The sequence below is a fragment of the Pelophylax lessonae genome, assembly GCF_965119305.1.
Source record: "Pelophylax lessonae genome assembly, chromosome: 10".
Taxonomy (NCBI): Eukaryota; Metazoa; Chordata; class Amphibia; order Anura; family Ranidae; genus Pelophylax; species Pelophylax lessonae.
In genome coordinates, this window is record NC_138777.1 from 132,037,409 (window position 1) to 132,050,902 (window position 13,494).

The following is a 13,494-nucleotide window of genomic DNA, read 5'->3' on the forward strand; positions in this document are numbered from 1 at the left end:
TGCGGACATTTTTGGTACATTCTATGCCAAACTATACAATATACCACCACGAAACAAGCCGGCTGACCTTGCTACCCCAAGACACTAGACAATTAAAGAATATCTTTTAAATAGCAGACTGTCCACTTTATCCAAAATAAACATAGAAAGGCTGGAGGAAGACATATCCCTAGAAGAAACCAAAATAGCCATTCTGGACTTAAAAACTGGAAAGAGTCCTGGTCCTGATTGTTTTACCTCCCAGTATTATAAATTATTTGAACATATCATTACACCTCCCCTTACCACAGCTTTCAATGTTCTTACTAAAAAGCATCAACCCTCAAAATAATTTTTAATAGCCCATATTTCTGTGATTCCGAAGGCAGATACGGATCCAACTTGTTGTACTAATTACAGGCCTATCTCCCTTCTGAATCTTGATTTAAAATTATTAGCAAAAATGCTTGCCAACAGAATCAAACCACTTCTTGCTCAGATCATAGGGCCAGAACAGGTAGGCTTTATGCCTGGTAGGGAAGCCAAGGATAACATCATTAGGTCATTGAACCTGATCCACGGTGCCCGTCAATGCAAAATTGAATGCCTTTTGCTGTCTACCAATGCCAAAAAGGCCTTCGATAGGGTCTCTTGGGATTATTTGGTTTCCACGTGTGAATATATTGGCCTTGGCGACAACATGTCTTGGATACAGTCTCTCTACTCAAAACCTACAGCAAAAGACAAAATCAACAATCTACTGTCTGAACCCATTCAAATGCACAATGGCACCAAACAAAGCTGTCCTTTGTCCCCCCTTTTGTTCATCCTAACCTTGGATGCCTCGATTAGAACCATAATCTAGAAAAGGCTATACATGGTTTCCAAATGGGCCCTAGAGAATTTCAATTGTCGGCATATGCTGATAATTTGCTTTTTTATGTCTCACATATTTCTATCCTTAATTTAAGCAAACAGTTCCAACTTTTTAGATATCTATCTAACTTTAAAATAAATCATAGTAAATCAGAAGCCTTGAATATTTTGCTCCCGACAGAGTTAGAAAAGTTGACTATTGTGAATCGTCCCTAAAAATGGGAAAAAACCTAATTAAAGTACTTGGGTATTAAACTCACCCCAAAGTTAGACTCCCTATATGACCTTGGTCCCCAACACTGGTCCTCAGGGCCCACTAACAGGCCAGGTTTGCAAGATAACTGAAATACATCCCAGGTGATATAATTTGCTGCTCTGTGATTGCAGTACTCTAGTCTGCATCTCCCCAAGGTAATACCTAAAATCTGGCCTGTTATGCCTCGTTTCCACTGAGCGGAACGGTTCAGTTCGGTACAGTTTGGAAGGGTTAGAATGGTCCGGTCTATTCAGGTGAGCGTTTCCACTGCAAGTCGGGCCACCAGGGACCATGCAGGGTTTACACCAAATGAGGTGTTTGTTTTGCTCTTTCATTTGACGTGAGCATTGGAGTTTCCCTGTCCGCCAATCAGTGGAATCTATCGTGTGACGCCAGTAGCTCCGCCCTAACCGTACCGTACCATTTCCTATGGCCCTACATCTGAAGCAGGACCAGGAATGGTGCGGTTTGGTTCGGTTGTATGGGCCACTTTCATAATGGAAACACCCAAAATAGCGTACCGTACCGAACCGACCCGAACCGATCCGCTCAGTGGAAACGAGGCATTAGTGGGCCCTGAGGACCGGAGTTGAGGACCACTGCTATACAAGGCCAATTTCCTTCCCCTGTTCAAAGTTATTGAAAAGGATCTCAAGAACTGGAACACCAAACACTTTTCTTGGTTTGGTAGAGCTGCTGTCCTGAAAAAGACAGTATTACCAAGACTATTCCACGCTTTACCTATTGACATCCCACCGTCCTTCTTGCAAAAAATTACTAGGGCACAAAGAACTTTCATTTGGTCTAATAAACATCCTAGATTTTCAATTAAAATATTTACAATTGCCAAGGATAAAGGGGGAAATGGGAATCCCTGATTTCAGGAAATACTACTATGCTACACACCTCACGAGGGTATTGGCACTGTCATAGTGAGAATAAGGACTGGGTTAAACTAGAGAGACACTAGACTAATTTCCCATCGCACTACCTACTCTGGACAGACCCCCATAATTATGATCAGGCAGCATCCGCTGATAAACATTACCTTAAGCATCTTTCATAAGATAGCACCTTGTCATAACCTGTCCACAAATCCCAGCTCTTTTGAAACCGATAGCAAATAATCTGTATTTTATCCTGGGTGTCAATAATTACTCCCTCCTCCTCCCTGTAGGTGGCATTGATCATCCCTTGTTGGCTACTCATTGTTTGCGTGTTTCCAAGCTTCAGTCTTTTACAAAACTTAAAGTGAAAGGATCCCCAGATAAGCCTTTGAATTATTGGACATACATACAGTTACACGATTTTATTCTTAATAACAAACAGAAACAATTGTTTACAAGGCCTATAACCAGTTTTGAAAAAATCTGCCTTGACTAAACACCGATCAGAGGGGCCACCTCTCAGTCATATGGTTGGATTGCTGGCCCATCCACTGAGTCTGCAGACAGATATAAACAAATGTGGGAACATGACCTCGGATGTTCATTTTCAGACTACCAATAGGAAAAAGCTTGAGCTTTCTCACATAAATGCTCTTTGTGCACTCATATACAGGAAACCTCTTGTAAGATAAGAACCCACTGCTATATTACTCCTGTTAAAATTAAATCCGGGTCTTCTCAAAATTCAGATATTTGCTGGAGATGTAACTCCTCTAGAGGCATGTTTCTTCATCTTTGGTGGTCTTGTCAGGTCATACAAAAATACTGGAAGAATGTCATTCATTGGATTACATTCATTACTGATACCCGTCTTGAATTAGATGCTGCATGTTGTTTGTTGCACGTTAAATTCTCATACAGAAAAATATAAGAAATCTCTAACTTGACATGTCCTCAATGCTGTCAAGTCACTCATACCTTTACAATGGAATTCTAGAAATATTCCCACGGTCAATGTCTGGCTTCTCATGATTAAATCTATCTATGGAAATGGAAGAAACTCTGGCTATTTAAAAGGAAAATAATAAACAGTTTCACAACCTCTGGGGACCTTGGCAATTATTTACTCTCTCTGCAGAGTACAAAGCCCTTTCTTTCATCTAATTTGATTGTACATCCTGTAGAACAATTTTTGATGGTGGAAACAAGACTTTTCTCTACTTTCCCCTTTTTTTTTAAATTTTTAATCTTTTCTCTTTCTCCTTTCCCCCTCTTTTCATGGCGGCTGCACTTCCAGCCGACATGGATAGATTGTTGTCCTTCCAATTGGAAGAACCTCAATCTTGGCTATCTTAGTTGCAGTTATCCGAGTTACTTATTGTTTATGTTGTTTTATTATATGTACTGCAATAACTATGTTCTTCTGCATGTCATATTTTTGCTACCCTTTGGACATTTATATATATTAAAGATGTTTATGTTTTGGTCACTTGATTCCTCAAATAACTTGATTCCTCAAATTGTTTGAATTTTGTACCTGTAACATAATTTGCAATAAACTTTTATTGTGAAAAAAAATAAAATATATAAATATTTATAAAAACAGATCCTATATAGATGTATATGAAGGTAGTTTTATTTGTTACTACGGTTTTAGCAGGCCCAATAGACTAGATCAATATTACTAAAGATATAACATCTTTGATACACCTATCTGTATAATATTTTTAGTTCAATATAATTTTTATTTTTATTCTGCTTTTAAGAGTAGGTGGTGCAATCGACTGGTAAGCTTGAGTTGTGTTTTTGTGTATGGATATATACATGTGAATTTGTCTATTGACCCTTTTTTACAGCATCTTCAGCACTATATCCATTTATATATTTTTATACGTCCAATTCCCATTTGAGTTTAATTGATTTCAATTTGATCATTCATTATTTTCTTGACCATATTTGTGTCTATTGATTTAGTATTTCATAGCACAACTTTGGACACAATAAAGCTTTCAGCATATCCCAGGGTATTCTGCTGTCCGGCGTGTTCCGCCAAACTCTCGTGTGTGGTGCCCATCTCCCTCCCCCGTAGTGGCTGCTTGCTTCCTTCTTCTTCGGGTCTGGAAGGGAACTGTCATGAGGCCTTGGCGCACTCGGCTGACCGGAGTGTGGAGAGGGGCGGAACGTTCTGAGTGGAGGTGCACTCCGCTCCCCGGACATGACGCATGACGAGCTCCACCGGAGCACAGAGCGAACAGCGTGCATTCCGGGACCCAGTAGCAAAGACAGCACGGCATGGGACAGATGATGTGGAGGCTCCCCAGGTGATCTGGGGGCTTGATCCTGAGCCAGTGGGGATTGATGCTGTGGGGAGGATGGCCCCCAGAGCTAGGATATTGAAGAGGCCTCAAGAATATAGGATGCACAGCTCGGTAAGTGGGAACATGGATCCCCCAGTAATCTGACTCTCCAGGCATTATTGAATAACATCATTCTTTTTTAATTTTTTTAATTGATTTTTAATCCATTCATTTTTTTTTTTTTGCATTTGATTATATGCCCTCTATGAAAGGTATTTGCAATCCATAGAGGCTGCTGGCTGGCTTAGATACCAGTTGGTCCTGCCCATGGCCCACAGGGAAGGGGAGGAACTTATGTAAGGTAATTTAGTATATATTTAGGTAAGCTGAAAGAAAGACCAGCTCTGAGGAAGGGAGCGTGATTCCCGAAACGTGTCAGCGGCCCAATTACAGGGACATGTCCATTTCCACAATTTTGAGAAGACCAGGATTTAATTTTAACAGGAGTATGTCTTTGGCTTTTTTATAAACTTTTTAAAGGTGTCCACGGGTAATGCACTAGGTGTTTGCGCCTCTTTTTCTCTTAAGCATCAGAGCTTAAGGTTTCCTAGGACAATTGTGGAACTGTCCTGGTGGGCAATAGTATCCTTTTAAAGGAGAAGGGTTGTGTGAAAAGCAGGTCATATGCTCTAGATGGTAATGGGCAAAGGCAATCTGCTGTTGTTGCTGATTGTACCTGTATGAGTTTGGAGACAGACCAGAAACTTCTATTTGCTACCTGGTGTCTCTTTGCTATAAACTCTGTAATACTACTGGGACTATACTAACCTCGAAAGAAAATGTATAGAAAATAAAACGTGTTTAAAAAAAAGCCATACTTACTGTAAAATAAATGCTCAATGTCAATAAAACAGAAAAACTTCCAAGGAGATTGATACATAAATATACACAGTATAACCTTATAATAACTAAAATACACTTTTTTTTTTTTTTCACAGCATGTGGTGTTACCTGCCACAAGCAATGCAAAGACCGACTCTCTGTGGAATGCAAGAAAAAATCTAAAAGTGTCAGTGACCAGCCAGAAACTTCACAGCAACCTCGTCATTTTTCATTCACTCTGCCAAGATCCTTTAAAAGATCATCATTGCCACCAGGTATCTCAATATGCAAACGTAACATTGTTAAAATGTAGGTGAACTGCTAGGCTAATTTCAAAATGTTTGCCACCCAGGTAGTTTTTCTTTTTGGGCCTGTATGTAAAGTATTTTTGCACATTATGGCAACACAGAGGCTCTGTATTTGGATTTGCCCACAAACTTTGACATGCAAGTGTGTTTGTGCATGCGCTGCATGTGCATCCAATTCTATGGGCTGCCTGCTCAAAGGTGGATGCACATGCATCTGTCAGCAGCTATCCATGGAGGGCAGGTTTAAATTAAATGTAAAGTCAATTTGTTTTTTTATTTTAAAATAATAAACATGTTATACTCACCTGCTCTGTGCAATGATTTTGCCAACCCCCTGCAAAACCTGTAAAATTTACTGACAGAACAAATCTTTTTGCTGATAACTTGAAATATGACCTATTAGAAATCAAGACAATTGATATTTTTTTTTAAACTCTTTTTATTAAAGGACATAAGGCTTTTGGTACAGTAAACAAAGTGCTCAACATGAGCGCATAAAATATAATACGGTACAAAACATTACAAATGCATTTCAAAACAGCAAATATGCAGCATTCCACATCATTATAAAGCTAGCAAACATGCAAAGTAACAAAAAGATTCAAAGTTATGAATTTTAAGGAGTGCCAAAGCCAACAGCTCTATACAGTGCCTTGAGAAAGTATTCGGCCCCCTTGAACTTTGCAACTTTTTGCCACATTTCAGGCTTCAAACATAAAGATATAAAACTGTAATTTTTTGGGAAGAATCAACAACAAGTGGGACACAATCATGAAGTGGAACGAAATTTATTAGATATTTCAAACTTTGTTAACAAATAAAAAACTGAAAAATACGGTGTGCAAAATTATTCAGCCCCTTTTACTTTCAGTGCAACAAACTCTCTCCAGAAGGTCAGTGAGGATCTATGAATGATCCAATGTTGACCTAAATGACTAATGATGATAAATAGAATCCACCTGTGTGTGTAATCAAGTCTCCGTATAAATGCACCTGCACTGTAATAGCCTCAGAGGTCCGTTTAAAGCGTTTAGAGAGCATCATGAAAAACAAGGAACACACCAGGTAGGTCCGAGATACTGTTGTGGAGAAGTTTAAAGCCGGATTTGGATACAAAAGATTTCCCAAGCTTTAAACATCCCAAGGAGCACTGTGCAAGCGTTAATATTGAAATGGAATGAGTATCAGACCACTGCAAATCTACGAAGACCTGGCCGTCCCTCTAAACTTTCAGCTCATACAAGAAGAAGACTGATCAGAGATGCAGCCAAGAGGCCCATGATCACTCTGGATGAACTGCAGAGATCTACAGCTGAGGTGGGAGACTCTGTCCATAGGACAACAATCAGTCGTATACTGCACAAATCTGGCCTTTATGGAAGAGTGGCAAGAAGAAAGCCATTTCTTAAAGATATCCATAAAAAGTGTTTAAAGTTTGCCACAAGCCACCTGGGAGACACACCAAACACGTGGAAGACGGTGCTCTGGTCAGATGAAACCAAAATCAAACTTTTTGGCAACAATGCAAAACGTTATGTTTGGCGTAAAAGCAACACAGCTCATCACCCTGAACACACCATCCCCACTGTCAAACATGGTGGTGGCAGCATCATGGTTTGGGCCTGCTTTTCTTCAGCAGGGACAGGGAAGATGGTTAAAATTGTTGGGAAGATGGATGGAGCCAAATACGGGACCATTCTGGAAGAAGACCTGAGACTGTGACGGAGATTTGTCTTCCAACAAGACAATGATCCAAAACATAAAGCAAAATCTACAATGGAATGGTTCACAAATGAACATATCCAGGTGTTAGAATGGCCAAGTCAAAGTCCAGACCTGAATCCAATTGAGAACTGAAAACTGCTGTTCACAAACGCTCTACATCCAACCTCACTGAGCTCGAGCTGTTTTGCAAGGAGGAATGGGCAAAAAGTCTCTCAATGTGCAAAACTGATAGAGACATACCCCAAGCGACTTACAGCTGTAATCGCAGCAAAAGGTGGCGCTACAAAGTATTAACTTAAGGGGGCTGAATAATTTTGCACGCCCAATTTTTCAGTTTTTTATTTGTTTAAAAAGTTTGAAATATCCAATCAATTTTGTTCCACTTCATGATTGTGTCCCACTTGTTGTTGATTCTTCACAAAAAAATTACAGTTTTATATCTTTATGTTTGAAGCCTGAAATGTGGCAAAAGGTCGAAAAGTTCAAGGGGGCAGAATACTTTCGCAAAGCACTGTAGATTTTCAAAGTTCAAAACCCTCCACAGTAAGGTATTCACAGTGCTCTCAGAGATGTCTTTAAGCATTGGATACAGTGACGGCAGAAGAGCACCAAACTCCCCAGACCATGTTATACTTAGCCGGGCACCCTCTATGTTACAATACAAGTTTTTCATAGGGCAACACCTGATTTACCAATTGCAATCACATACGCACCGAGGGAGGGTTAAGTTGAATCCAGTTAAGTGCCACAGCCTTACGGGTCAAGAATAGTGTCTCCATTAACATAGTTCTAGTATGCCTCCGCCACTGCTCCTCATCCAAAACTCCCAACAAACAAATCAATGGGGTGCATGGGACTGGGACAGACAGGACCGCAGACAATACATCGGTCACCTGTTTCCAGTACCTGTCTATGACCGGACACAACCACATGACATGGGCAAAGCCTACGCGCAGACAAGTACATCTAGTACATGTAGGGGTTGGCAAGCCGTGCATTGCATGCAGCCAACCTGGGGTCAAATAGGATTGATGCAACATGAATAAATGAATCAATTTATTGTTGACTGCTGGAGATACTGAGAGATGGGAGGAGCAAGTCTCCTCCCAATCCTCATCGGACAAATTGGGGATAAGTTGCTGCCATTTAGTGCAGATTGCCAATGGGGTTCTGTTAATTGTAATGGATAATAAATGTAGGTATATCATGGAGATAAGGCCCCTGAGACCACAGAATACCTATCAGCGGATAGTCAGAAAAACAAATGTCATTGGTCCCAAACTGGGTTTGAAGTACATGACAAAGTTGGAGATATCTATAGAAGGCGGTTCGGGGAGGATCACTTTCACCCTGCAGTGTTTGAAAAAAAATAAAAAAATGTCCCTCCTATACATCTCTTAAGGTAGTTATTCCTTTATTCTCCCAGAACCGAAAATCTATAAACAATTGAAGACTGGGGAACATTGTGTTATGCCAAAGAGGTAAAGCAGAATCAATGCCCCCAAAATCTGCAAATCTTTTGGCCTCCCAGCACACCGTTCAGGCCAAGGTCAGCATTGGTATGAGACACCCGCCCAGTGTCCTTGCTGGAGCCTCCAGTGCCACCAACAAATGTCTGAGCTTGAGAACATGGGCAAGGTATGACTCGACCACTGAAGGGGTGGCCGTAACCAACCAGTCAGTCAAGTGGCGCAATTGTCCAGCCAGGTAGTAATAGTATAAATTAGGCAATGCCATGCCAGTCTCAGCCTTAGGGCGCTGTAAGGTAGAGAGTTTAAGTTTACCTCTAGTATTAGCCCAAATAAAGGAGACAAAGAGTGTATCTAAGGCTTTAAAAAACAATTTTGGCACTGAGGTAGGCACGTTGGATGTCACATAATAAACGGCCATTCTATTGAATCAAAGGCCTTGGCGGTGTCCAAATAAGCCAAAGCGCAAGATTCGGGGAAAAATTCTTTAAGTTGTAATATAATATGTGTTCTATGGATATTGATAGAGGTAGACTTCCCTGGCATGAAGCCAGTTTGATCTGGGTGGATGATAGTGAGGATTACTTAAATAAGTTGCTTGGCCAAAATTTTCACAATAATTTTGTAGTCTATATTTTTAAGGGAAATTGGATGATATGAGGCACAGTCTGTTGGGTCCTTATCAGGCTTACGTACCAGAACCACAGTGGCAAGCAAGAAAAAAGAAGGCGCTCTAAGTGCAGCTTGTATTACCTTTATTTGCACACGGAGAATAAAAAACATACAAAATGGGCGAATATAACGTCATCACTCGGGGGCCATTCCTGACCCTGTAGCTCAATCTTCCCAGGCCGTTCAGCAGCAAGGAGAGATGGTGGTGTAGAGGAGCCCAGCCAGGGGCTGCGATGGAATGAACGATTTGCCCGTGGACCACACGGGGCGTAGTGACGTCAGGGGTTCGGTAACATGTTTCGGAGCATACGCAGTAGTGCTCCTTAGACAGACCAATGACAGGAAGAGAGGATGGCGGAAGTTAAATGGAGCGTGGGACTGGAAATAGACAATGCGAGGAATCAAATGGCCAAAAGATGACGATTAACAGGGACAGGATAAGCTACAGGACTGGGAGTATAATGACATAAAAAAAACTTTATAAGAACACTATAAAAACATCAGAAAAACATAACTATCATAAATAAACAATCACAAAAATAAATATTAAGTACTAATGGAGAATAATTGTCAATGAAAATATAATGGAAAATCTAATTAAAAATAAAAATAAAGTTAAAAAAGGTATATATATATATATATATATATATATATATATATATATACAGTGGGTATGGAAAGTATTCAGACCCCCTTAAATTTTTCACTCTTTGTTATATTGTAGCCATTTGCTAAAATCATTTAGGTTCATTCTTCTTTCTCATGAATGTACACATAGCACCCCATACTGACAGAAAAACACAGAATTGTTGACATTGTTGCAGATTTATTAAAAAAGAAAAACTGAAATATCACATGGTCCTAAGTATTCAGACCCTTTGCTCAGTATTTAGTAGAAGCCCCCTTTTGATCTAATACAGCCAGGAGTCTTTTTGGGAAAGATGCAACAAGTCTTTCACACCTGGATTTGGGGATCCTCTGCCATTCCTCCTTGCAGATCCTCTCCAGTTCTGTCAGGTTGGATGGTAAACGTTGGTGGACAGCCATTTTTAGGTCTCTCCAGAGATGCTCAATTGGGTTTAAGTCAGGGCTCTGGCTGGGCCATTCAAGAACAGTCACGGAGTTGTTGTGAAGCCACTCCTTCGTTATTTTAGCTGTGTGCTTAGGGTCATTGTCTTGTTGGAAGGTAAACCTTCGGCCCAGTCTGAGGTCAAGAGCACTCTGGAGAAGGTTTTTGTCCAGGATATCCCTGTACTTGGCCGCATTCATCTTTCCCTCGATTGCAACCAGTCGTCCTGTCCCTGCAGCTGAAAAACACCCCCACAGCATGATGCTGCCACCACCATGTTTCACTGTTGGGACTGTATTGGACAGGTGATGAGCAGTGCCTGGTTTTCTCCACACATACCGCTTAGAATTAAGGCCAAAAAGTTCTATTTTGGTCTCATCAGACCAGAGAATCTTATTTCTCACCATCTTGGAGTCCTTCAGGTGTTTTTTTTAGCAAACTCCATGCGGGCTTTCATGTGTCTTACACTGAGGAGAGGCTTCCGTCGGGCCACTCTGCCATAAAGCCCCGGCTGGTGGAGGGCTGCAGTGATGGTTGACTTTCTACAACTTTCTCCCATCTCCTGACTGCATCTCTGGAGCTCAGCCACAGTGATCTTTGGGTTCTTCTTTACCTCTCTCACCAAGGCTCTTCTCCCCCGATAGTTCAGTTTGGCCGGACGGCCAGCTCTAGGAAGGGTTCTCGTCATCCCAAACATCTTCCATTTGAGGATTATGGAGGCCACTGTGCTCTTAGGAACCTTAAGTGCAGCAGAAATATTTTTGTAACCTTGGCCAGATCTGTGCCTTGCCACAATTCTGTCTCTGAGCTCTTCAGGCAGTTGCTTTGACCTCATGATTCTCATTTGCTCTGACATGCATTGTGATCTGGAAGGTCTTATATAGACAGGTGTGTGGCTTTCCTAATCAAGTCCAATCAGTATAATCAAACACAGCTGGACTCAAATGAAGGTGTAGAACCATCTCAAGGATGATCAGAAGAAATGGAAAGCACCTGAGTTAAATATATGAGTGTCACAGCAAAGGGTCTGAATACTTAGGACCATGTGATATTTCAGTTTTTCTTTTTTAATAAATCTGCAACAATGTCAACAATTCTGTGTTTTTCTGTCAGTATGGGGTGCTATGTGTACATTCATGAGGAAGAAGAATGAACCTAAATGATTTTAGCAAATGGCTGCAATATAACAAAGAGTGAAAAATTTAAGGGGGTCTGAATACTTTCCATACCCACTGTATATATATATATATATATATATATATATATATATATATATATATAATAAAATTATATATAAAAAAAATTATAAAGTATAAATACAGAAACAAAAAACCATAGCACTGATTACTATGTGACAATCCATCGTAGTAATATATACACACGCAATTGACAATATATACTCACACAATTGACCATATTGAACTGATATGAAAAATACCATACTCTTGGGGGAAGGGAAGAGGGGGAGAAAAGGGGAAGGGAAGGGAACAGTATAGATTCTGAGCAAAAGCTCAATGAGACAACTGTTTCCTAAAAGATGTTAAATGTTACATAGGGTTATAATATATAATATAATTACCAAAAACCATTATATATATATATATATATATATATATATATATATATATATATATATATATATATATATTACAAAAAATAAAGAATAAAAAATAATATAGAATAAAAAATAATAAAGAATGGTGACTAGAAACTAGCAAACCTACTATGGATGTCTATAGGCTTGGAGGCTATCAACAAGCCTTTTTATGACTATATGATGGGATCTGTTTTATGGATGAATGTGCAGATACCTAAAAAATGAGAAATTAATGGAGAAAAAAGGGAAACCTTAACGAAAAATACAACATATAATGGAAAAGGATGTACACTATACCACAATGACCTATACATTATTATAGATGGTACTTATCTCGACATCCTCCCCAAAATATGTCTAGGGCATATATCCAGTAAGTCTCCCTTTGGAAAAGCTGCTTAAATCTCTCTCTGGAGATCCCTCTGGATAGATTCAATAACCCAGACATGAAGACCCTTGGTGGATTTAGCATGTTTTAAAAAATGTCTGGGAAGGCTGTGAATATCTTTTCCCTCTTCAATGTATCGCCTGTACTGGCCAAAGCTTGCTCATAACGCGCGTATGGTTCTGCCCACATAGTGCAGACCACACGGGCAAACGAGACAATATACTACAAAATCTGAGGAACAGGTATAGAATTCATTAATCCCATATGTAGTTCATTTGATGGTAAATGCCTTTTGCCCATGTTTTACAAATTGGCAAGTTAAGCATAATGGATATTGGCATTGGTACATACTGATGATGGAAAAAAATGGAAGGGAAGGGGACTGAAGTTTTTGGCCCTCAACTTACTAGGTGCTATTTTAGTCTTAATGTTTGGTACTTTCCTATATGTGAATCTGGGTTTACTGGGCAAATGTTGTTTAAGATGAAGTCCTGAAGTAGTAAGGGCCAATGCTTACGTACTACTTGTTCCATTTGCAGATGACGATTTTTGGAACTGTGTGGTGAATCTCAGATCAGGTTCACTATCTCTGATGGATTTATGAGTGGGATTGGGTGGAGAAAGGTAAGGGAAATATGCTTGATTAAGGGGATCAAGCGAATAGCCCTTTTTCAGAAACTTTTTCTTTAAAGTTTCACCATGTATTTGGTAATCCACGACTTTGGTGCAATTATGCCTTAACCTTGCTTTTGGGTATGTTTTGTAACCACACAGATGGTGACAACAACAAAAAAAAAATAGCCTGCTGTAGGCTTGGTGTAATTCTTGGTGCAGGCAGTGGTTGTCATGATATAAGTCCAGATCTAAAAAAGCTAGGTGGTCTCTATCAATAACTGAGGTGAAGCTAAGGCCCATATCATTATTATTGCAGTGTGCTAGGAAGTCATCGACACTGGATTCCTCCCCATCCCAGGTTATAATAATGTCCTTGATATTTCAACCAAAAAATACAATATATAGTTACATAGTTACATAGTTAGTGAGGTTGAAAAAAGACATCAGTCCATCCAGTTCAATCTATGATGTGTG

General features: G+C 39.9%; 1 protein-coding gene across 1 annotated transcript in view; it reads left to right on the forward strand.

Moving 5' to 3' along the window:
- Positions 1-13,494, forward strand: part of RASGRP2 (RAS guanyl releasing protein 2) — a 1,091,080-nt gene that overhangs the window by 928,912 nt on the left and 148,674 nt on the right. The window contains exon 13 of the mRNA XM_082270769.1: positions 5,294-5,452. Within this exon, the coding sequence (XP_082126895.1) occupies positions 5,294-5,452 (159 nt within the window). The remainder of the gene's footprint in view (positions 1-5,293; positions 5,453-13,494) is intronic.